This window comes from Magnolia sinica, chromosome 12 (genome assembly GCF_029962835.1).
Source record: "Magnolia sinica isolate HGM2019 chromosome 12, MsV1, whole genome shotgun sequence".
Taxonomy (NCBI): Eukaryota; Viridiplantae; Streptophyta; class Magnoliopsida; order Magnoliales; family Magnoliaceae; genus Magnolia; species Magnolia sinica.
Window position 1 is genome coordinate 13,657,493 of NC_080584.1, and position 26,612 is coordinate 13,684,104.

General features: G+C 38.5%; 1 protein-coding gene across 1 annotated transcript in view; it reads right to left on the reverse strand.

The window, feature by feature from the left end:
- Positions 1-24,024, reverse strand: part of LOC131219940 (uncharacterized) — a 67,408-nt gene extending 43,384 nt beyond the window's left edge. The window contains exons 1-19 of the mRNA XM_058214925.1: positions 23,731-24,024; positions 18,782-18,953; positions 18,456-18,527; positions 15,059-15,130; positions 13,522-13,593; positions 11,271-11,342; positions 9,397-9,468; positions 8,994-9,062; positions 8,565-8,636; positions 8,216-8,287; positions 8,019-8,090; positions 7,099-7,170; positions 6,949-7,014; positions 5,797-5,862; positions 5,267-5,311; positions 4,981-5,045; positions 3,558-3,931; positions 2,177-2,372; positions 345-515 (exon numbers count right to left, since the gene is read on the reverse strand). Coding sequence (XP_058070908.1) covers positions 345-515; positions 2,177-2,372; positions 3,558-3,931; positions 4,981-5,045; positions 5,267-5,311; positions 5,797-5,862; positions 6,949-7,014; positions 7,099-7,170; positions 8,019-8,090; positions 8,216-8,287; positions 8,565-8,636; positions 8,994-9,062; positions 9,397-9,468; positions 11,271-11,342; positions 13,522-13,593; positions 15,059-15,130; positions 18,456-18,527; positions 18,782-18,953; positions 23,731-23,905 — 2,047 coding nt within the window. The 5' untranslated portion in view covers positions 23,906-24,024. The remainder of the gene's footprint in view (positions 1-344; positions 516-2,176; positions 2,373-3,557; positions 3,932-4,980; positions 5,046-5,266; positions 5,312-5,796; positions 5,863-6,948; positions 7,015-7,098; positions 7,171-8,018; positions 8,091-8,215; positions 8,288-8,564; positions 8,637-8,993; positions 9,063-9,396; positions 9,469-11,270; positions 11,343-13,521; positions 13,594-15,058; positions 15,131-18,455; positions 18,528-18,781; positions 18,954-23,730) is intronic.
- Between the last annotated feature and the right edge of the window lie 2,588 nt (positions 24,025-26,612).

Here is a 26,612-nt window from a genome sequence, read left to right on the forward strand (position 1 = left end):
TCAAATTGAATTGCAACCATTCATCTAATAAAGTGGAAAACATCATATTTTAGTTGAGGATTTGGGCTCTGAATTGTGATCTCCACTTGATCAGATGGAACGCTTGCGATTCAGTTGACTTGTGCATCAAAACACAGAAGTAAGCCACACTTGGATTTTCCCACTTACCAAAGATAGTTTTCTACGCTAGCACCAAACCTTATTGGTTTGGAAAAACACCCAACTGCGATTTGATGGTACATCCAAACGCACCTTTAATGTAATGTCGATCTGTACTATGTGACTTGAACAATTCTGAATTTTCATTTTTGTATCTTTTAGTTATTTACAAACATTGGGATTACCTTCATCTTCATCAGTGCTCATCCTTTTACTCCTTTTCCAGATAAAAACTACAACAACCAATACAATGCATAGAACTCCAACAGAAACTGAAATTCCAACAGCCAAAGCAGTCTTGTTCTTCTTTCCTGAAGTTTGTGGAGTGGGTGGAGTCCTGACAGTCGGTTGAAAATCTGGACAAGAACTCAGTACAATTAGTAATCAATGTTGAACTTTCAGATACTTTAGAATGCACTTTTAGAAGAATGCTGTAGTGGACTTGCAGATGGTAATCAGGACTGTCGATTTGGTGAGTCATCACTTGGATGGTCCATAGAATGGACTGTTGTAGCCATCCAATTAGTAGTGGTCAAATCACTAATTCAGTATGACTTATGAGCCATACTATGGAACTTTTGGAAAGAGCAATTGAGAAAAGACTATGACATGAGACAAATATATCAGAAAATTAGTTTGGTTTTATGTCAAGGAGGTCTGCCACTAAAGCTATTTTTCTAAGACAATTAAGAGAAATATAGGGAGAGGAAGAAGGATCTCCACATGGTCTTTATTGACTTAGAGAAAGCTTAGGATAGGGTCCCAAGAGAGTTAATCTGTGGGTGTTGGGAAAGAAGAGAGTTTCAAGAGGATGTGATGATTAAGGATATGTATGAGGGAGCAGTAACAAATGTGAGGACCACTAATGGAGAGACAAGTGAGTTCTAAATTACAGTAGACTTGCACTAGGGGTCGGCATTAAGCTTTTATCTCTTTGCATTCGTTATGGATGAGTTAATGAAATATTTGCAAGAACAGATCCCCATGGTGTATGTTGTTTGCAAATGGCGTAGTTTTGATTAACAAGGCAAGGAAGGGCATAAACACAAAGCTAGATTTCTAGAGGGGTCCTTGAGAATCTCAAGGATTTAAAACTAGTTGGACTAAAACAGAGTATATAGAATGCAACTTTAGTAATAATAGGAGTAGGAACGAGGAATTAGTTATGATTGCTGACCAAGAAGTTTTACAAAATTGCTAGTTTTGATACTTGGGTCAATAATTTATGGCAGTGGGGAGATTGAGAAGGATGTCGCCCCATAGAGTTCAAGCAAGGTGGAAGAAATGGAGATGTGCCTCTAGAGTTTAATGTGATTGGCAAACTCTATGGTGGAAGAAATGGATATGTGCCTCTAGAGTTTTATGTGATTGGCGTGTACAACTCTAACTAAAAGGGATATTTTATAAGATAACTATAAGAACAGCCATGCTTTATGGGATAAAATGTTGGGTAGTCAAAGAACAATACATTAATATAGGATGTGCAGCTGAAATGATGATGTTGAGATGGACGAGCGACAAGATAATGAAGAATAGAATTAGAAATGAATGCATTGGAGCGAATTTAGGAGTAGCAGCAATAAGTAATAAGAGGATGGAAAGTACATTTAGATGGTTTGGCAATGTGCAACAGAGTCAAGAACTATACTGGTTAGATGGAGTAAGTTGGCTCAAGTTGGAGGCTCTAAAAGGGCAAGGGGAAGGCCCAAAAGGACGTGTATGGAGGAAGTAAGAAAAGACTAAATGAGCCCTTGATAAAGTGGAATGGCAGAAAAGGATTCATGTAGCCAGCCCCAATTAGTTGGGATAAGGCTTAGATAATGATGATGATTTCTAGCCAATGGTCCATCCACATGATGACCACCAAAAAACCAATTGCAATTTCCATCCATGATCACCAAACTAACAGTTGGGATCACACTAAATAGCATTTAAATAAAGAGCATCGGGCAATAACAGCACTTCTCTAAGTTCTATTATAGAATCAAACTTCAATCACAAATTCTTTAAATCTTACTAGGAGTAACACTGATGGCTGAGATGGCGGGTCCGTAAGTGCCTGGAAAAGGTATACAGCAAGTTCCCTTTCCAGCCCAATGGAGATGAATTTCAAGAACGTTTTGGGATACTATGACCTGTTGTTGCTTCTCAATGGCTCTGTTGACAGAACCTGCTTCCTTTTTTATATTGAAGTCTTTCCATTCCAGTTTACCCTGCGCCATTAACTTAGCTTTAAAACTAACAGAAATCATTGTCACAATGAATTCAAATTTCAAAAATAGAATTTTGATTGGAACAGATGGTCATTTCAAAAACAGTATTTTGATTGGAACAGATAGTAAGTCTTTATGTTTGGGACTCTTTGCAAGTAGATGGAATTCAAAAGAACATCAACCCATTTTCAAATGAATGATGCTAATTTGAAATTGCAGTCTCTATACCTTGATCAATGTAAAATGCATGGAAAAAGAAAATAAAAAGCTAGTTCATGATTAGAATAATCAAAGAGTTTTGCTTAAATCACATAGATCTGAGACAGACACGAAATGAAATGACTAGCACCACCCCTCCTCACCCCTATGTGGGGTTAACAGCAAAGTCTGTGAGAAATCCACTCCATCCATTGATTTCTCATGAGCTTAAAAATGCAGCAGATCCAAAACTCAAGTGGACCACATGACGGAAACAGTGGGGAAATGGGGATGGAAATGCCCATCATTTGAAACCTTCCTGGGGTCCACCATGTTTATATGCCATCCATACTGTTTATACTGTTATTCCCACTAAGATTTAATGAAAACACAAATACTATCCTGATGTAAACTTAAGTGACCCCACAAAGGTTTCAATAATGGAGTTCCAATCCCCACTTCCTGTGGTATGCCCCACTTAAGTCTTGGATCTGCCTCATTTTTAAGTTCATGTCCAATCATGAACTGGTGAAACCAATGGACACTGTATTTCTCATGGACATCATGGTGGGCCCACATAGCTTCTGCTTCCAGGAAGTTGTAGGCAGGGCGCAGGCAATTTGCGTCCATCTAAGACATGCACCAAGTGGACCCCACCACCTAGATGACCCAGCTTATTATGCTAGTCCACGCTCATCAAGCAGGCTGCAAGTATATGTTGAACATGGACTGTTGCCAATTTTCAGAAATCAATCGATTATTTCACTCTTCATAAATGTCTGGACTACCAATTTTTGGCCAGATGATCTACACATTGGATCTCATGTGATGGACGTGTCTAATGTCCTACACATGTGAGGCTGGAACGTGTTGGTATGTAGAAGCATTTGTGGGTCTATTAAACATATGTGATTTGGGTTGAAAATTTTATTTTTATTTTTTTTTTGAAGATCTTACAAACTCAGAAAAATGTCCTAATACACATACCTGAAGATAAATGTCAAAAATGCGCTTTCCAGTGCTCTGCCATGACTGAGAATCTGGAAATACCGTCTCTGCAAATTTCAGATTTACAGTGTAGTTCCCATTTTGGAGCCCCAGACCATAATATCTCAGAGATCCTGGTGATAGCCTAGCATATTGGAACAGCCCCAAGTCTACTGTATTCGAAAATACAACCTGATCATATCTGAAATATCTAGTGTTGCTGCCTTCACTAAACCTTCCGACATTACTGACGGCCCAGTTCTCTGTGCTGGTCACATCATAAGATGCTGGGCCCAGAGTTGCATTGTCTCCCTCATACTCAGTGTTGGTAGTTTTCATTGTGGGCCCACCACACCTGATCGCAAATGAAGAATCTGTAGATCAATGGAACAGTGAGACACTTATCAGTTTGCATACTCGATGAATTGTTCATGTAGAGTGGTACGGCGATCTTTGGATCATGATCAGATGATGGGGCTCATCACCTCATCATATGATCACCGTTAGATCATGATCTGCAGAGATCTTTTCAATGAATATGGAAGATCCAATGCAGAAAATTGATAAATTGATCTCATTAAACTGAAACTTAATAAAACAGTACACGTGATTGTCCAACATGGACCCCATAATGGGTGGGCCATAACACAATGACAACACCATTAGATGATCCTAATCATTTGATCAGAAAGACACATTGATAAAAATGTCCTCCATTCAAGCAATTAGGATCATCCAACTGGCATTATTTTGAGGCCATTGCCCATCTATGGTGAGTAACACATGATGATCTGCATGGTGGGTCAAACCTGATACATGGCTCGGATGTCATACACATTTCCAAGTTGCCACGTCACATGTAGACGTGAAACAAACCTCTATTTACTTTCAAGTGCTATATTATAACTATAGGTAAACCTCATACATCTAAAGAAACAATAAGAACAGGAACCTCCCACGTTTCATAGGACAGTGATCTCATGCCACGGGGACCACTGTATCGTGTAGATGTTACAAATGTGGATGAGATCTAAACCATTCGTTCAGCTGTTGCAGTAGTGAATGGGGCATAGACCAAACATCACATTGATTGGATGATATAAAACAACTAACATCATGATGAACAAATGTGGACAGAAAATAGGGCAACATCATTGCAATCGATCATACTCAATGAGAAAAAGTTCGTTGATCAGACAGCCTGGATTCCCTGATCAAAGGCATTTCTGGTTAGTTTCCAATCAATTATGGACGATGAAGATAACCATACACATATGCCATATGTACAGTACAGATAATGGGCAGACAATAACTCCAAAGCACCTAGGGGCATAGCACCACTGCCCCCATTTTATTATTATGTATATAGAGAGGAAAAAAAAAAAAGGATTGTCTGTTGATAGAAATGGAAAGGATGGCTTACAGATTGGAGGGTTCCGATTGCACGGAAAGCTTCGCTGAAGACAATTCAAGCTTAAAGGCAAACCACTGAATGGACAAGAAAAATGACCATTAAATAACAGCAATTATATGGCAGAACGACAGCCATTGATTACAGAGGATGTCTAGTTTGTTTAACCTAGAAGCTAAAATTCAACATGGATAAAATCAATGCGGAAAAAGGCAGTATTCAAGTAGCCAGTTATATAATGTTGTAAACCAATGCTTTTATTGTTTTGACTCATTAAAAAAATGACATTGATAAGCACCTGCTGTTAGAACTATCGAATACGAAATTATTTGCCACCAAGCTCCTGCACACAAGGAGCACAGTGTTAGTATAATCGATAATGTTGAAAGAGAAGTGCTTTTATGATGTGCATGTGAAAATGTGTCCTAATCGGGATCAATGATCCAGTGGGCCATCACGCAAATGGCCAGTCCTTCAAAATTACAGTAATTGGATAGCTCTGACTATCCAACTGTTCTGCATTTTTCCTACCAAGTGCCTTTTGAGTGATCATCCCTTATGAGACCATAATTCGGTCGCTTTATCTTTTGGGGGCCCACCAAATCATCAGTACTGATTGCTGTACACACATTCCAAATGTACACTAGAGATGTTTTCAAATATTTTGGACATCAAAACTTTGAAACCATGTTTATATTATGAAAGAAAGAAAGAGGGTCCAATCCTAGCCCTGGAAATGGTACTCAGCATTTAACAGTGTAAAATATGGTTTTACAAGTACAAAAAATGGTGGTGAAAGGAGTAAGGTTTGTGCTTCCTCAGACATACAAGTTTAAGCCGCCTTCTGAAACCCAAGATGGAAAGCTTCCTGATAATTGATTGTATGATAAATCTCTGCAAATTATAAAAAAGAATATCAAATATCATCCAAACATTGAATGTAAGATAGCATTTATTAGATAAACAGGCACTAATTTATGCAATTGTGATTATCAAAATGACTATTTTTTGCATATGAAACACATTATCTCCGTTGGTGAAGAACAATGGAAATTTATGGCCCATCCGTACATACAAAACTATTTTGATTTTGATTGCCAAAAGTTTGTGATGACACGGGACCTGCAGCAACACGCTGTACTATTACTTGGCAGCTCACCGTAGCAAAATAAATCTTGTATGTGGGGTCTTGTCCCCATAAGGCCACAGGTAGGCCACGAATCGACAGTAACCTGTTGGGATTGAAATTCAATTGGGTTTCTCTGTGAAAACATGGTGCTTGATGGAGACATAATGAACCAATGAAATCTTCACGATTGAATCATTTACATAAATCAACAGCAGAGATGGCTAGGATATGTGATACCATGTTATGTCTAAGGTTGCATTTCAGTGAACTAGATTACAATTCTGGTTATTAGTAAATAGAAAGAAAACAACCGAATTGTAGTAACCTTCAAATTCAGTGTTAGAGAGAAATAAATGTTGTGTATTTTATTTTTGGTGCTCCCTAACTATCAATTTCCCAAATTGCTCCTCCAACAACACAGTAAAAGGCCTCAAGTTGAAGCTATAATTTAATTAGAAAAAGGGGGCCAAAAACTAGTCCTTAATCATGGATACTAAAGAAGGTAAGGGGTGTTTGGATGGAGGAAAACCAAAACGTGATACGGGAAAAGTAAACTAGAATCCTCAGAAACTGGAAAACCATGGTATGTTTGGAATTGCAGTTTTACATGGATTTCATGTATGATCACCTCAAACAGTACCTCATGTTTCTTTGCCTTGGAAGATTTAACATCTTTGTTTCTTTTTTGGGAGAAATGAATGTCCATAATTTTGAGGAAATCAGGGAAATGGAAACTGGTTTTCAAAGCTACTTACATGGTACCAGAACTAGAGATTGGAATTCAACTCGATATTGCATCCAAACACAGTCTAAAGCTATAAGTTCAGTACAAATGAGTCAGATGAACATACACATTAAGAAGTGTATTGCTTTTTTGGGATGGTAGTGTACCGGATAAGTTGTTGTTTCCAAGAAACCTGAAAATCACGATGATGAAATACATACATCAAAGAGAATTATGTAAAGAACATTTGATTGAGGAAAGGCTATTTGGTTCTTACAAGTAAACAAGTGAACTTATATTGAAGAGAGAATCTGGAATTTGTCCACTTAAATTGTTGAAGCTCAAATCCCTACAAAAGTAAACAATTTAATATGGTAGAAGAAAACAAAAATGAGATGGAATTGCTAAGAAGGCAAGGCAAAGATCAACGGCATGTGACAAGTCCTTTGTATGGCCTACTAGACGAATGGTCCAGATTACAGTGTTGAGGCACAAGCGGTGAGCAGCAAAATTCCTATCTATGTCATGGTTCGAAAACCTGAAAATTCGACTCAGATTGGAAAATCCATTGAATCGGCTTGATTCAAAGACTTGCCCAAACAGTCAAAAGTAAAAACTCAATAATTAATTTTTAAACATGTATTATAAAATGCACAAACTAATGAAAATTAGGAAACCCATTTGAGTTTTTTAATCAGTGAATGAGTTGCTCATTGATTCAACTTGACTTAGAATCCAATTGAGTTGACTCAGTGAGTTTTTTAAACAAAGATTGCCTGTCCTGAACCTCTAGTCTGCTTCTGATACCAAGACACATGCCGAAATTGATTAAGTGTCTATAAACTTCTTGCCTGCATAGCATGCACCATGCACCAGACCAGGCATCTCATCAGCACTGCCATTGATGGACCAGTAACCCAAAATTGCTGTGATTGGGCTATTCTAATGATCTTTAAAATGAACCCTTTCCTCACCAAATGTCAAGAGTTACTAACTTAGGATCATCCGAGCAGTGTGATTTCTGGACTAGGACAATTCACTGCCGAATGAACAGTTTTGATCTCATCCATTTATGCCCCATGTAAACCAATGACTTAAAGGCACTGGGGTCCACTCCCGTCACATAGACTGCAAATGGATGAACTCAGTAAACATGAGAAATTGTAATTTGAACCAAACATAACTTGAAAAACTCACATCTGCATCAATAATTGGTATTTTCCAATGGTGGATGGGATAGTACCCGAAAGCATATTGTTTCTTAGGACTCTGTAGAGAAAAGCACAAATCAGATATGAGTATGTTGTTTTAAATTTTCAAGGCATGGATGAAAAAAGAAAAATAAGATCTAACAGACTAGTATTACTACATGTTCTGAGATCATATGGTCTTACAAGTTGTTTAAAGATGTCATATTCTCAATAAAACTCAACGATGAGCTCCCATTAGACACATCACTGAGCCGCCTGTATGATTATACAATTAGCTAAGACTATTTGGAGAAAAACAATTCACAATTTTCAAGAGTTCTACTTTAAAATCAAAATGATATTCATGTAGATACATAAGAGCTATTTTATTTTCCTACACAAAAGAGACCCATTTCTCAATTTTTGGAATTTCTACTTGGGGTACGTTCGGTTAATTTCATGATATTTGGTGCAACCAAACGCACCCTTAGAACACAAATTCCAATATCAGAAATTAGAATATTAAATCAATTTAATGAACAGCAACACTCACAAATCAGTCAGTGAGATCAAATTGGAAAAACTCGATGGTATCGGACCCTCGAAAGCATTGCCTTGCATACTCCTGCATCAACAATTTCATAGTCAGAAATAGTCTTTAAAGAAGTATTCTATGGCATATCAAGAAAATTGAGGCATGCTAAGCTACTCATATGGTAGGTCCCACTTGCAGCTAAAATTAATGACCAGTCATCCACATTCGATGTACATGCGTGGCCCGCTAGATGACCGATCATCGAATGCGGCAGGAATCCCTATCCACATTCAGAACAGGATTTGGCAGGAAACCTACTTTGAGTGTGGATAGAATTCCTGTCCACCACCAGTGGATGGTGGGAGACCTTGTTACACAATCCCATGTATACCAAATGAGAATATAGGAGTTACAATCAGTTTAGAACTCTTTTAAATATTAGCTTACAATTTGGTAAGATTCCAACTCCCAATGAAATCAGGTATCCTTCCTGTCAACTGGTTATCAGAGGCCCACCTAAAATCCAATCAGATTTTCCACAGTAAACACGGATATTAAGAAATCTAGGGATCAGAAATGATAGACATGGCATACAAGTAACCTAAATTGAACCGTCCAAAATCATGGGGCCCACGGTAGATGGGTCATAACCCAAAATCAGATTGATTGAACTGTCCTAAGCCCTGGATAATGGGCATTAATCTGTCGAATTCAGATCATTGTGATTTTTCCCATTTTAATACCCATTGGATGCAAACCATAAGCCGTGCCACCGTTAGTTCAAGAGCAATCTAAGGTAGGGCCTATGATTTCGACGATTTCCATGCTTCTTATAATCATGAGCTCTTACAATATCTGCATGTTTCTCAAGCTAGCAAATGTTGAAGGAATCTCGCCACTTAACCCGCTGCTATCCATATATCTGTGAAAAAAGCATAGATCATGAATTCAATTGTAAGATTTCTTGTGCTATTATCAGCTAGAGGAATGCTCACACCATCTCAATGGATTTAAAGTTGCTGTCCATTGAGTTACATTCAAAGCAGTTAATATGGTTGAGAAGGTGTTTTGAACAGCCATGAGACTGTAAACGAAGAGTCCAGGAAGAGAATTTTACACATTCCAACAACCACTTCCTCTCTACAAAATATGTTTTCTAAACTTCTCATTTTTACTCCTACCTTGCAGAAACAAATAACAAGCTTTGAATTTCTAGTGACTCATTGCTAGAGTTGTTTGAGGTCAGTGTTCTCCAATGCTTGTTGAAGTTCGAAGAGATTTTGGATTTATTATGCTTTCTAGGGATAGATTTCTGCTACCCAATTTCAAACTTAGGTTTCATCTATAAGGGGAGCAAATACTCTCTTTAAGGAAAGCTACTCCATAAAGCAACTTGAAGTGGCTTTCCTTCACATTTAAGTCATGCTCAACTTCAAGATTAAGAGCTATTTGGTAGTAACAAAAGTTTAGTCTAACAAGCACATATTTTATGATTTGTCTACTAATTGTTTATATAAAAATAAAAACCAAACTTATTCTTACAAAAACCAGACCCTGGCCCTCGAATGTTACATAGCAGACCATTCTATTATTGTACATAGTGCCACATTTGTCACACATGCAACACATGCTAATATGCTAAAAGTGTCGCATGAACCTTCCATACCCTTCGTGTGCCACATTTGTCACATGTGCTAAGTTAGACATGTGATGCACATACTACATGTGCCACCATACAAGGTCAAGCATCCCACATGTGACATGGTATATCTTCGAGAACCTCACATGGACCACATATTCCATTATACATTTACTAGCACCATGTATGCATTGCATGTGACAAAATTCCAAAATGTATGTAATCGTATCTATTCCAGGTGCTTGACAAACAACATGAGAATAATTGGTCTACAACAACAGCATGATTAAGCTAAGACAAGATTAGGACGAGACTCACTTGAATAGACTGTCTAAAACTAAACTTTTGCTACTATCAAACAACCCTAAAACAGTTTTGTTTAAGTTAGTAAATCATGATACTATGCATGCTCAACTGCATTATGGCTTTGTAAGTCTCCTTTTTTCTCCCCATAAAGGTTAAAAAGAAAAAAGAAGGCTCTTTCTCTTTTATTTGTATCTCTCTGGCTATCTTAGGTCGATAATAAGAGTCTTTTCTTACTTGCTTTTTTAAATTATTTTTTAAAAAAAAAAGTCATAAGTCTAACTAATTGATCAATAATATACTATCCACCCAACAAATAACTTCCAACCTTTTTTGTGGATGTAACATCCCATCCATTCAATACGTTGAAGCCATTACTGGGATTATCCTTTAAAAAGAACACATATCCGCTCACCGAGTGAATCATACTACGATATTTTGTTATTTATCAATGGCTAAACATTATTGCTATGGTCACCTAATGAAATGAGTGGATGAGGCTGATTTTTGTACAAGATTATGCTCATGGTGGAGCCAACCTATTGGAAGGGTTGAATATTGTCACAAAAACATAATAGGTTGGAAGTAATTTATTGGGTGGACAGTAACTTATGATCCAGTTGATTAGACTTTAAAATGGAAAAATAAAAATAAAAATAAAACTACCACATATTAATCACTATTAAATTTGGGTGACAAATTCTAAATTCTAAACACATCATATGCCATTTTAAAACAAGAATAATAAATAAATAATTTAAATAAATAAAAACAGAACTTACAGTTCTTGCATACTGGTCAAATTCCCCAGCTCAGGTGGGAGCGAACCAGAGAAGTTATTTGAGCTTATACCCCTGAAATTAAAAAAAAAAAAATTAATTATTTAATCTCCAAAAATATCTTTGTTGCTTCACTACAATGACCTTCATCGTTTCACTATGATTTGGGAACTGAAATGTAAGTACCATAACTTGTGGTGCAGCAAACCTTTCATCCGTACCATGCCAATTTTAGGTCCTATAATGAAGATCATCTAGCTTAAAAATCAGGTGGGTCCGCTTATTAAGTTGTTGACTCAGACCGTCGGTTATCTACTCATTTCAGGAGGTTGTTTGGGTGGTGCTCTATGGGCTCTACCATGATACATGTGTCTTATCATGCCCTCCATCCATTTTTCCAGCTCATTTGATGGAATGACCCCGAAAATGAGGCAAATCCAAAGCTTAAGTGGACCACATCACAGGAAACAGTGGGGATTGAACGCCTACCGTTGAAAACTTCTCGGGGCCACAGAAGTTTGGGACCAATCTAATATTTGTGTTTTCCCTTCATCCAGGGTTATGTGACTTTATGAACAGGTTGGATGGAAAATAAAGACTGTGGTGGGCCCCAGGAATTTTCAACAGTAAGCGTTCAATCTTCACTGTTTGTGGTGTTACCCACTTGAGCCTTGGATCTGCCTCATTTTTTATTCCATGCCCTAAAACGAGCTGGAAAAATGTATGGATGGCGTGGATAAAACACATACATCATGGTGGGCCCACGGAGCTTTGACAGCAGCTAGCAGTCTGGTTTTAGGTTTGGGGTCACCAGCCAAACCGCATCTCTCATTCCAACGGTACAGCCCACCTGTTGAGAGGTCTGGCCTTCTTTTTTTTCGTGCTAGGTGTTTCATGGTGGGGCCTACCATTTTGAATGTGCTGATTCCCCGTCACCTGAACGAGTCAGACCGTTCATCTAGAAGTTCTACCGATAGTTGTCCCATTTGGGAACTTTTAGATGAACGGTCCCTAACCACATGGCTCACAGATATCTCAATCCAAACCGTCCAAACGGTGGGGGCCACTGATGAACGACACATTCCTAAAGCAGATTGATTTGACCATCCTGACCTTTGATCAATGCACACTGGTATGTTTATTTCAAACTGTTGCCTATTTTTCATCTCAGCCATCCACTAGTATTCGTTAATCAATCAAACGGTCAGAATCATTTATCCAACGTGGCTTTTCGGTGATCGCAGGCCCATGATGTGTGACGTATATTCATGCCACGCGTAAATGGTTGTGTGTGAGCAGATAAATCATCACACTGCCTGAGGAGGATTGAGAAAGTCTTTCGCAGCAGTTTGGTGTGCTCCATAACATAGGCATCTACGGCCTATATGGTGTCTCAAGTACGGATGAATGGTTATGAACTTTCAATCAATAGTGGTGGTTCGATATATGGCACAGATTCCACAAACTAATATAAATTAAGGTAGTCATGTGGACTACTATACCCATATTTCCAGCATGGAATAGAAAAATTTAGCATCTCAGATGAGTCCGTATAATGCCCTTATTTTGATCGCAGCCCGTAAAGTTACCTGGCCAAAGGCAATTGTTAGGGTATGGACGCTGGTTTTTTGATGAAAATATCTTTACTTTTTAAGGTAAAGCATTTGGAAAAAGTAGGAATATTTTCATTATCTCAGGTTCTTCCGTATGACTATAGTTTACTTTGATGATTAAGGTTTTGTTTGCGTCCAATGAAAGAACGTGGGTAGTAAGTTAGGTCTATACTAAGCAAAATCCCGGATATAGAGAGATGTAAAGAGATTCAGTAAACCTAAGAAGAGGAAAATCTGGTCTTCCCACTTTCTGTGGCAGATGTGGGTGGACCATCGACAAACAATCGCAGTGATTGGACGAATCGCAACCGTTGTTGTATAAGAGTTATATATAATTCTCTTTGAAGTACACATGAAGAACATGTGATGATTGGGACCGTTGATCCCGTGGGTTGTCGTTGGATGGGCCCATCTAGAGGATGGCCCAATAGAACAACGGTTCGATCACATCATGTATCTTTGCCACGTGCTACATACTAGCATTTCCCTTTTTAAAAATGGTGCACAAAATTCACTAAAATCTGATCAATGATTTGTGCACTACATTTCATTGTGATTTTTAGTCTATGGTCCATTCATGGAGCCTTACAGCAAATGAATGGTTCAGATCATCACGCACTTATATGTGAAGGATATCTTACAAGGAGATTACGTTCCGAAGGTTTCCCAGCTCTTTTGGGATGCTTCCTGACAAGGCATTAATACTAACAGAACTGAGGAACAAAGAATCAAAGCAAATGTTAGGGTCATAGAACATTGCACCATAAATCAGGCACGTTCAATTTACACGTGTCACACACATATATCTTAATCTGGACGGTCCAAAGTGTGCCCCATCAGGCTATATTCAATTTTGACGGTACAGATTAGGGTACATATGATGAATTTGCTTGCCAGTATGATCTACCATGTGATGGAGATTATCATATAATTCATCCATAAATACTAGGATGATTGCACCAACAAAATTGTGTGGGCATGATCCTGATCGTTCATGTGGGGCCCATGTCGGACCCACAAAATGAAAGGCTGACTATCCTTACACCTTGCGGACTTGCCCAACCATGGTTTTGATCATCCACCCGTGTGTAGAGCCTTGTCCATCTCTACACAAGCACACCTTTGAATGTGGCACAATATCTGAGCTTTCTATAAGGTGGGCCTCACTGGTTAGATCTTCTGCCTCTAAAAATCTTGCAGGTGTACTCTTCAAGTAGGCCACAGTGTATAAAACAAACTTCTAGCTAAAGCAATTTTTATTTTTATTTTCCAGCCATCCATTTGTTGTGTGCCCGCACCAACATTAATGAAAACACCTGATTTTTAGACTAGAACATCCAAACAACGTGATCAGCGGATGGAAAGATCCGATCTTACACGTATGCCCTTGTGGGCATGCGATTGCAGATAGACGGATGCGATTTGTATTGTTCATTGTGACAGTCCAAATGATGCTGATCGGATAATCGTAACCATCCAATTGGAGGCCACGAATGGACGGTTAGAAAGAAACTGGTCAGCTTTCCGAGTTAAACGGTCGGAAAATTAGATATGCTTTACCCGTAACGACTTTCGGGTATTAACCATCCATAAGCGGTCCATAATTAGGACGGTCTGCAGATGGTTAATAAGTTCCTTGCCACCAATTGGAAGTTTTGGTTGGACTTTTATTTATAACCGTCCATTCCCATTCTCAAAAGTTCTTGAAATCGGTGGCTAGGATCATCCGGACCGTTTATGAAGATGTAAACTTTATAAGATACAACTGGTTGCACCGGATACAAAATACTGTAATAGTTAGCCATATCGAAAGTGGTGGTGACTAATCCACCAACCACGTGGCACTCATGTGCAGCTATCCAGACCATCGAAATTGTGGGGAAGCTGTGGGTGGAGAATATATATAAAATCCATCTGATCAAGGAATCCTAACCGTCCAATTGATGGTTATCAGATGAACGGCTAAAAGTAAATTAATGTGTTCCAAATTCAAAGGGAAAAATCAGATGGCTCCTATAATATTCTACATTTAAACTTTTTTATGTATGCTACATCGACAAGTATTTCAGAGAATTGGGTGGTCTGGATCGCCCTACCACCATGCCACGTGGACTGTTAAAGGTTGAGAAATAACAGCAACAGAAGATATTTCGATGTGGGAGAAATTTCGATACTTACAAGTATCGCATGGACCTTAAATTGCCGATGAATGCTGGCAAGGGACCCGTTATGTAGTTTTGTGAAAAATCCCTGCAATATATAGAAAACACTTGGTGATGTGTGACACGTGTGTAAGACTAAAGACGCTCATCAGGTGGGGCCCACAATGTTGATTTCCTAACCGAGCTTTACCTCTAAATTGATAGGCCACACATGTACGTTGAATGTTTGATACTGGTCAATTTCCCTGGACGTCTGATTCTCTTTTTTTGCATGTGTGGTCTACCCCATGAGTAGATCCATTGAATTTCTGGGCCAGGTAACAAAGTGGGCCCCAATTGAGTGAGCTTAGGACTCAAGAAGGCTGTGGTTAATAAGCTAAGCCTGGGTTTTGCACGTAGACTTTAGAGTTGTACATGAATTCAACCCAGTCAAGCTTGGCACAGCTCTACTTGGCTCGGCCACTAGCTGACCCCGGCTTGAACTCGGCTCAGCTCAGTCCTTCAGTCTGACTAGTCAGCTCAGCTCGATTCGGTCAACAGCTCAGGCTAGTTCGCTGCAAGATCGAGCGTGTGCAACGTTTTCTCAAACACATAGAGTGCACCTTCAATTTCTCACATATGTAAAATAACGGCAGAAATTTTACATGTATTTCATCAAACACTTGGTAAGCAACATTAAAGGTAAGATACAATAGTATTTGTTTCATATCCATACATACCTCGCCGCCAGCCAACACTGCTCGAAATTTTTTCGAACTCCAAAAATCTGCTCAAACTCGATTTCGAACCGAGTCGAATCAAGCTTTTTCAAGTGGAGTCGAGCGAGTCAACCAAGCTACTCAGTTCGTGTACAGCTCTACATGTAATAGATTGAGCTGGACCGGGGGCTGACAATGGCCGGGGCACAAGCTCGGCCTAACAGTTCAAAATCTGGGGTGAAGCCGACCCCAAGCCCGGGCTGTTGACAGCCCTAGCTCAACCTAACCAGATACTAAGAGTAATAAGCTTGATCTCTACGTGGCCTAATTACCACTGTTTTCTATAATATAGTTCGCCTGAAATTTGGATCTCTTCTTTATTTTTTTGACTCAAGCTTTAAAATAATCATTCAAAATGGATGGACAAGATGGAGTACATAAATCAAAGTGAACCCGTTGGTCTAGTGTCGGACCTAGCTAATCATCTCCCGCTAGATTGTGGCCATCCAGACTCAGGCACCTAAAACGTGTGTAGGTAGCATGGGCCTTGGGTTGGGTGGTGACAAGCAGTGGTGAATTGCCTAGATGTGATTGGTAAGTCATATGTTGTTGAAATCGGATTGCGTACTTACTCATTATTCTCTTCTCTTAGTCTATGTTATGCCCACCGTTTATTTAAACCATTTATCCGTTTTTCCGGCTCATTTTAGGAGTTTGAGTCCAAAATTGAAGTATATCAGCTCAAGTGGCCCATGCTACAAGGAAATAATAAAAAATAATGATTTCATTCTTGAAATCTTACTAGGACCCGCGATGATATTTATTTGTCATCCAACTAGTTCATAAGATCACATAAACATGTGGATGAAGGGAATTACACACACACACACACACACACACGGAAACGCTCACCTGTGAACCAGTTCGTACCTATTACATACGAACTTTTTTGAAAACCCATCATACGTGATGTGGATCCAAAATCTGAACGGTTCATGTGAAGCAGCACCTCATGAAACCCCCTAGGACCAAGTTTTACTTTGATCTAGAACTTTGATGGGCCATGAAAAATTAAAACAGTTTCCTTCCTTGATTTGCATTTCTCTTTGCTATGGCCCACCAGAATTTTAGATCAGGGTGAAAATTTCTCACATGAGGTTTCATGGGATTCCACATCACATGGACCGTTCAGATTAGACACCCATGACACGTGTGCAAAGGTGCGCACGTGCGTAGGTGCGTAGGGGAGCATGACTCTCTCTCTCTCTCTCTCTCTCTCTCTCTCTCTCTCTCTCTCTCTCTCTCTCTCTCTCTCTCTCTCTCTCTCTCTCTCTCTATATATATATATATATATATATATATATATATATATATATATGCATGCTCACCTGTGCACCTACACACGTGCGCATGCGCACCTTTGGACACGTGTCATGGGCGTCTAATTCAAACGATCCATGTGATGCATAATCCCATGAAACCTCAAGGGATAAATTTTCACCATGATCTAAAATTCTAGTGGGCCATAGCAAAGAGAAATGCAAATCAAGGTAGGAAATAGTTTTCATTTTCCATAACCTACTAAATTTTTGGATCAAAGTAAAAATTGCACCTAGGAGGTTTCATGAGGTGCTGCTCCACGCAGATCGTTTAGATTTTGGAGTCACATCACGTATTATGAGTTTTCAAAAAAGTTCACACGAGCTATGTGTGCCCCACCGTGATGCTTGTCGAACATTTATCCCATCAGTAGATACACCATTCCATGTTGGGCCTCCGGCTTAAAAATCAAGTCAATCCATGACTTGTGTGGGCCAAACTATATATAAAAGTTGACAGGGGTTACCCTCCCATTAAAACATTCATAATCATTTGTTGGGCCCACCAAGATGTGATTCACAGATCCAACACATCCATTACGTGTGTCCCACTTAGATGAGGGGTCAGACCAAGTTTCGAACACATCCAAAATTTTAAGCGGGCCCCACCAAGTGCTTTTATATGTTTTAGGCATATCCTCACATGATTTTAGATGGTATGACTCACCTGAGTTATATATATATATAGGAAATGGTTCTATGCTATCAAGCTTATGGGAACCTCCCATACAGTCGAGCTGTGTGGGCCCACCGTGATGTTTGTCGAACATCTACCCCATTAGTCAGATGCACCATTCCATGGTGGGCATCGGGCTTAAAAATCAAGTCAATTGATGACTTTTGTAGGCCACATGTACAAAAGTTGAGAGAGATTACCCTCCCATTAAAACATTCGTAATCATTTCACTACTTAGGTGGGTGGTGAACTACTCTCCAAATCGCCTATACCCCCATGAGTAGTTCATCATCCACCTCAGTACGCTGAATTGATGCAAGAATATTTTCCTGGCAGTCACACGTCATTAGAGATGGAGCAAATATATACTTAGTTAATAATAATAATAATAATAATAAAAGAAAAGGTGATTAATTTCCTCCAACGTTCAATTGATGATCGTAACCTTTGATTAATGGATATTTATCATTAGCATTCAGACCATTGAATGACATTCATTTCAACTCTACATTAAATATCCACCAACCAACCACTCGAGAAGTTAAATGAGTGCAGGTTTAGATCCACAATCCATTTAAACTGGGTCCCGACATTTGAACGGTTGATATTAGTATCGTAACAACAACAACGAAAAAAAACAAAAGGGAGGGAAATCCGTACAGATTTGTCAAGAAAGTCAGGTTTTGGAGCTCTTCCGGAATTGGCCCTATCACATTCAACCCCTGCAGTTTGCTGAAAATAAAAAATAAAATAAAATGTCAGTAGGATCCGAAGGATGCCCAAATCGGTAATCCACTACACCTTTACGTACACATGGTATTTACTCTCGATGATCCAACCCATTCATCTGGTGGTCCCCACTATGGATGAGCCATTACACAAAGATCAAATCGATCAGGAAATTCTAAACATCCAAGGCCCACCAGACGGTTCACTTGATAAATAATATTTTCTTACTAAGTTAGCATATATGACTGTACACTTACATTTGGGTTATGTGGCAGGTGGATCCACCGTTGAATGAGCAATCACATATGATCCCTGGGTTGCTAATCGTTGATGAATTAACGGCGATCCCGTTACATGGCTCTCCACTTCTGTTCCATTCATTAGAAGCAGAACGACCCCAATGTTGGAAAATGGCATTAAGAGCTCTCACTGGCCATACACATATAGAAAATGTTATAATAAGCCCATGGGGGCCAACACTAATCAACGGCAGTTAGGAAACTTTAAAAAAATAATAAAATAATAAATAAAAGAAAAGAATAAGCAGAAGAAAGGAAATGAGTTAGAAATTATAATATTTTGGAACTGTGTGGGGCCCAATCGTGATGTGCATGTGAAATCGAAACCGTGAATCTGGTGTACCTCCTCGTGTGCACCATACATCCGAAGAATCATCTGCAACAAAAACCCAGGTGAGACACACTACGTGGAGAATGTACAATCATACATAAAACCTATATATTCACTTGTTGTGGCCCATATAAATTTTGGAATGGGTTGGTACACGGTTTCCCTCTTCATCCTAGCGGGGCTCACCTGATGACTGGTTTGGATGACATATAACCTACGTGGTTGACCCCACATTCCATTTGGTGAGTATCCCCTTTCCAACCGTCCCCCACTTTTCCACTTTTTTGTGGCTCATCTGTGTCATGGAACAGGCTGAATTTTGGGATCAGACCTAACATTGAGGGGACTCATATAATGGATGGGTTGGATGGAACTCATACATAATAGTGGCTCCCACAATCTCGAATGTATGGTAACTAATGTTGGAGGGTGCTGATGAGAAAGACTTCTATACATGTTGGACCATGGTTCGATAATCAAGGCCGTTGATCTAGTGTCATGCACAGCGGATTTGAGATTTCCTAAAAAATTTTAAGATTGCAAGATGCAAACCCTTCCATTGATTGTCTTCAAATGTACGAGTTAAGTAGACAGTCATATTCAAAGCCAAAAACACCCAGATCCATACCTCAAGTGGTAGACCGAGTGAAAGATACCTCGTTTCTACAGTGGGTGTACTAACAAGCTAACCAAAAAATATATATATATTCAAGCCAAAATATTTCAAAGATTAAAAAACAAAAAAAAATAATAATAATAATAATTCTCCTCCGTTGGTTTTTTCTGATTCTTGCAATCGACGGTGAGGCCCATCACATAGATGCTTTGGATCATCGAAACCGAGGCTTTTATTTGTTGATTTTCCACCATTCAAAGTGAATATCATAATATAAACGGTCTGGATCATTGGAAGATGACCTGAATTCAAATACTATAGTCCCGACTGACCGTACATCAGGTTGTACTCGAGCAACCTCCTTCGAAATTGCAGTTATACTTAATGTACATGCACGGGCATGTTCCAGTGTAGTATATGTACTATATAGTGCATGAGTATGAGATCTAAGCCGTAAATAACGTGGGCCCCAACATGCAATTCTCTGAGGGAAGAAATTAGGCTGCTTACTAATCAGGTGAGTCACAATTTTAATAAAACACTTGGCCACAGTTTTTTAGCCATACATATTTTTCGTAAATTGTGGTCTACTTGATTAACGGAATGGCATGAGATTTGTGCCTGACCGTCAAAATAGTAAAGCCAATTCGATGGATGGCTAGGATGGCATGCCCATGTGCCACTTTGGCTCATTTGATTTCATGTAGGTGAGATGCCTAACGCATGCCGAATCGACCATGGATTCTCCGCTCCCGTTCTTAAAACATCGATGTCAGCCATGGACGGGCCACAGTCACAATTGAAAGGCCGCCATTGCACCAGGTCAGCATCACAGAGTCAAAAGATATAAAGTATGCATTATGCAGCCTTATTTTGAATAAGATAATGGAAAGAAAATGTTGAAAAGCTTAATCAGTCTCAGCCAAGAGATAACTGACAATTTTTGAATTTTGGTATCTCATTCACCGTACACAGTGTACGTATTTTCCAATCTGGACCATTCAAATCGAGGGTCCCATTGTTGGTTGAAAATTAGTCGAAATTAGAACTGATCTAACTATCTAAATCATCCTATTTTTTTCTAGTTGAATTTGGACCGTTGACATTTTATTTCCATTCATCTATTTGATATCCGGCAATTGGATCATTTGGACGGTTCAAGTAACTATTGCAATGAAATCCTATAATGCATCTAAACGCAGCCTAAGCATCTTTCCCATTCAAAAGATGCGGCGGCTCACGATCTGGTGGACACCCAAACACGCCAAAGACACCTATATGCTTTTTATCTCCCAGTATACTTTTCTATATGCCATATGAACTGGATTGGATATTCAAAACCAATGACCGGTAGATCTTAGCTTAAATAAATTAAAAACTTTGGTATTGCATTCAACTCAGACCTTCCAATTTGTCCGGTGTACATTTCATTGGTCAGATTGAAAAAAGTCACACAAATCAGATGATCCAATTCATCTATAAGTTGTGGCCTTCTTTTTCATTATAGATGTGGCCTTCTTTTTTCATTATCCATCCGTTCACAAGCTAAGGATGGGATTGTTAAGTTTGCATGATAAAATTAATTCTCTCATGATGGGCCCTAACAAAGAGGCAGCTCAGATTGTTGATTGAACCTGCTTTTATTTAAATGATTTTGATAATCCATTTGATGATCATATGGCTAGAATGGTCTAATTTGTGTTCTTTGCACTTATAATGCCCTGGATCTACATGGTCAGAAAATCAAATTGTACATTGTGTCTGGTGCACATTTCATTGGCCGGATTAAAATAAAAATAAAAATTAAAAAATCATACCAATCGGATGATCCAATCCATCTGTAAGTTGTGGCCCTCTTTTCATTATTCATCCATTCCCAAGTTAAGGATGGGATGGTTAAGATTGCATGATAAAATTAACTCTCCCATGATGGGCCCTAACAAAGAGATGGCTCAAATTGTTAATTGAACTTGCTTTTATTTAAATGATCTTGATAATTCATTTGATAGGCTATTGATGAGTTGACTAAAATGTTTCGATTTCTGTTCTTTGCACTTATAGTGCCCTGGATCTATATGGACAGAAAATTAGACCATACATTGTGTCTGGTGCACATTTCATTGGCTGGATTAAAAATAAAATTAAAAAAAATAAAAAATCACACCAATCAGATGATCCAATTCATCTGTAAGTTGTGGCCCTCTTTTTCATTATTCATCCATTCCCAAGTTAAGGATGGGATGGTTAAGATTGCATGATAAAGTTAATTCTCCTATGATAGGCCCTAACAAAGAGATGGCTCAGATTGTTGATTGGACCTCCTTTTATTTAAATGATCTTGATCATCCCTTTGATTGGCTATTGGTTGGATGGCTAGAATGGTCTGGATCATTTGTTTAGCATATAGCCAGCAACTCAGCATCATTCTTGGATCCAAGAAAATTAGAAAAAGAAAATCTCAAGCTCCACCCCTATACATGTGGTGTATGGAAGATATAGACCATCCATCTGGTGGCCCACTTTGTTGATGGGCCTCCGCCAAAGAACCACCCACTAAATCTTAAAAAAAAAAAAAAAAAAAAATGTTCACAGGCAAAAAAAAGGGCAATTATGAAAGTCTACCACTAGTTAAAAGTCCAATCCCTAGCCGTCCAATTCCCACCACTTTTGGTCCATGGCCCATATGTAGGTACAGACCAGAGATGGATGGTCGTGATTGCATTTATTTTTTTTTCTTTTTCAATCCAACGCGTTGATGTGAAGGTAAAAAATCTCAACTTCTATTCCATCGCCTTAATGTCATATCAGGCTTATTCCAACTAATTAGGTTTAGCTACACGACAAATCCTTTTCGGCACAAGATTCCTCAGAAATGTCGCCAACTAACCCTCGTCACTTTCCCAGGTTTGGTAAAAGCAATGATAGGGCAGTGGCGGAGTTCTTAAAGAACTACTCAGTCTCAATTTGCTACTTCATTCAGGAAAAAAATAATAATAATAATAAATAATCGAAAGAAAGTTATACTTGGGTTTCAATCTACGGATTCAAAACACGATAAAATGGTCTTTGTTAAGAAGAAAGAGATTTATCAAAAGAAAGTTACAGTTGGGTTTCAATCAAAAGATTCAAAACAAGAGAAAATAAAGTCTTTGTTAAGAAGAGAGATTAATCAAAAGAAAGTTACAATTGGGTTTCAATCAAAAGATTCAAAACAAGATGAAATAGAGTCTTTGTTAAGAAGAGAGAGATTAATCAAAAGAAAGTTACACTTGGGTTTCAATCAAAAGATTCAAAACAAGAGAAAATAGAGTCTTTGTTAAGAAGAGAGATTAATCAGAAGAAAGTTACATTTGGGTTTCAATGAAAAGATTCAAAATAAGATAAAATAGAGTCTTTGTTAAGAAGAGAGATTAATCAAAAGAAAGTTACACTTGGGATTCAATCAAAAGATTCGAAACAAGTAAAAATAGTCTCGGTTAAAAAGAGAAAAATTAATCAAAAGAAAGTAATAGTTGGGTTTCAATCAAAATATTCAAAACAAGATAAAATAGTCTTGTTAAGATGAGAGAGATTAATCAAAAGAAAGTTATAGTTGGGTTTCAAATCAAAAGATTCAAAACACCGAGATCTATGGCTCAATTGGCAGACCGAGTGGAGATACCTCGTTTCAACACTTGAGGCCTTGGTATCGATCCCTAGCGGGGGTGGCTAACATGGAGTGTGTGTACTCACATGGGTGTGTACTAACAAGCTAACCCAAAAAAAATAAAAATTCAAAAGATTCAAAACAAGAGAAAATAGAGTCCTTGTTAAGAAAGAGAGAGATTAATCAAAATAAAGTTACAGTTGGATTTCAATCAAAAGATTCCAAACAAGATAAAATAGAGTCTTTGTTGAGTTGAAACTCTAAATTTTCATGAGAGAGAGAGAGAGAGAGATTGAGATTCTTAGGATACATACCTTCAGATGGATCTGTTGTAGCATTAGTTGGAGCTTGACCTTTGCATCTCTCCACCAAACACAAGAGTTGTATGCACCAGAAGCAAAAGGCAAGCAGCGTATGAGATTTAGATTTTGGGCTGGGTCTTTTCATCATTCCATGCACAGGAGGTCTATTGTGGCTGGGCTTTATCATCTCATGCAGCTATAGAACTTAAAATCCCAAAATATAGATGGGTTTCTCTTTTTATTACAAGCTTCGCCTCCCAGTCCTATCTTGTTTGATGGAAGTCAATACAAGATTTTGGAAGATATGAGCGTGAGAGTAAGGATTGTTGTACTCCCGCGGTGTACCTTTTCGTTTCTTTAAATTATTGGAGGCTAATAAATGGAGACGAACTTTGATACTCTGGTGGGCGATGGTTGCTACACGGACACTAAGAAATTATACATGTAGCCTGAAAGTAACTTATCTTAGATGGTCCAAATTTTGAACGCAAATTTAGATGGATTCTAAACTTAAAAAGAATAAAAGAAAAAAAAAAATCAATTGGTGGCCATTTATTGGACGGTTGAGATAAAAAATAACCAACGGTCTAGATTCCAGAGGTTAATATTGTTAAAACAATCTAAGTTTTGGATAATGGCCTATCTACAATGGGTAATACAATTTGGGCATTATCACTTGATTTGATATGTGCAATGTATATAATTTATAAATGCCTGCTTATCAACCATCATAATCCGCGGGAGTATCAAACAGCTCCCAATCAATGAGAAATGAGAAATTTCCAACTGTACGACCAGTATATGGCCCACGACCTTTTTAAGCCCACTTGCTTTTTACCTCCCAAGAAGAAGCCCCAGCTGTACGCCCCCATTTCTCAGGTCGAAAATGCCCCTGCTTTCCTTCCTGAGGCGGATCGCCTGGTTCTCGAAGACGAGCGCTTACGCTCCTCGAACTCCGAGTTGTACGAACGGTTCAAAAGATATCAAAGTTACATGGGCCCCACAGTTATGTATTTATTCTATCGACAACGTTCATCCATATTTCGAGATCATTTCGGAGCATTATTAAAAAAAAAAAAAAATCATACCCAAAGATCAACTGGACCACACCACAACGAGCAGGCGGGAAAATTGATTCTGACCATTAAAAATTTTGTAGCGCACACCGTAACATTTATTTTCCATCCAATCTACTAAGGTTACAAAGAACTTGATGAAGAGGAAAAACAAATTTCATAATGATCCAAAACTTCTGTAACCCCTAAAAGGGTTTCAATGGTATACATTCAATTCTCCGTGGCTTTTTACAGTGTGGTCCACTTGATAGTTGGATCTGTCTTATTTTTAGTCTTAAGCCTTAATATGATCTCGCCAAATAGATGGACGGTTTGGATATAATACAGACCTTATGATGGGACCCACAAAAGCAACAAAAAAACAGCGAGAAAAAAAAAGGACAGACCAGACGCGCCAGTCTGGCAGATTTTATGTATTTATTTATTTATTTATTTTATCTCTTTTTTTTTAACAAGGAGTACTTTTTCCCCTTAGATTTTTCTCCGATTCATAATTATATAAATATGTATATATAAGTATATATAAAAAAATTCCTATCTTTTAATTCATTTCTTTGCCTATTTATCTAACAAGCGTATCTCCTAAAATAGAATGAGTTACTTACCGTACCACATGATTGTGTGGTATGAGAAGCTAATTTTGCCCCAACGTAGTTATTTTCCAAGATTCCATCGGGTTGATGGTCAAAAATCCATTTCATTCACCTCGCGGTCAATTTCATTCATTTTATTCACTTCGCAGTCAATTCGCTTTACTTCATGGTCATTTTCATGCATTTCACGGTCATTTCCGGCGATTCCGTTTAGATTTACAGTCATTTTCATGCACTTCACGGTCAATTCCCTTCACTTCATGGTCATTTTCATGCATTTCATGGTCATTTAGCTTCACTTCACGGTCATGTCCATGCATTTCACAATAAATTCTCGCGATTCCATTTAGAATCACGGTCATTTCCATGCACTTCATAGTCAATTCCCTTCACTTTACGGTCATTTCCATGCATTTTATAGTCAATTTGCTTCACTTCAGGGTCATTTCCATGCATTTCATGGTCATTTCCAGCAATTCCGTTTAGATTTACGGTCATTTTCATACACTTCACGGTAAATTCCCTTCACTTCACGGTCATTTTCACGCATTTCACGGTCATTTCCATTCATTTCACGGTCATTTCCGACGATTCCGTTTTGTTTTATGGTCATTTCCATGCACTTCACGATCAATTCCCTTCACTTCACGGTCATTTCCACGCATTTCACAGTCAATTTGCTTCACTTCAGGGTCATTTCCATTCATTTCACGGTCATTTTCGGCGATTCCGTTTAGATTCATGGTCATTTCCATGCACTTCACGGTAAATTCCCTTCACTTCACAGTCATTTCCACGCATTTCACGATCAATTCGCTTCACTTCACGGCCAATTTCGTGCATTTCATGGTCAATTCCCTTCATTTCACGGTCAATTCTAAGCATTTCACGATCAATTTTGGCAATTCCCATTCACTTCACGGTCAATTCAATTCATTTCACGATCAATTCCCTTCACTTCATGGTCAATTCCGTGCATTTCACGGTCAATTCCCTTCATTTCACGGTCAATTCCATGCATTTCACGATCAATTCCGGAGATTCCCCTTCACTTCATGGTCAATTCAATTCATTTCATGGTTAATTCCCTTCACTTCATGATCAATTCCGTACATTTCACGGTCAATTCCATGCATTTCATGGTCAATTTTGGTGATTCCCCTTCACTTCACGGTCAATTCAATTCATTTCACGGTCAATACCCTTCACTTCATGGTCAATTCAG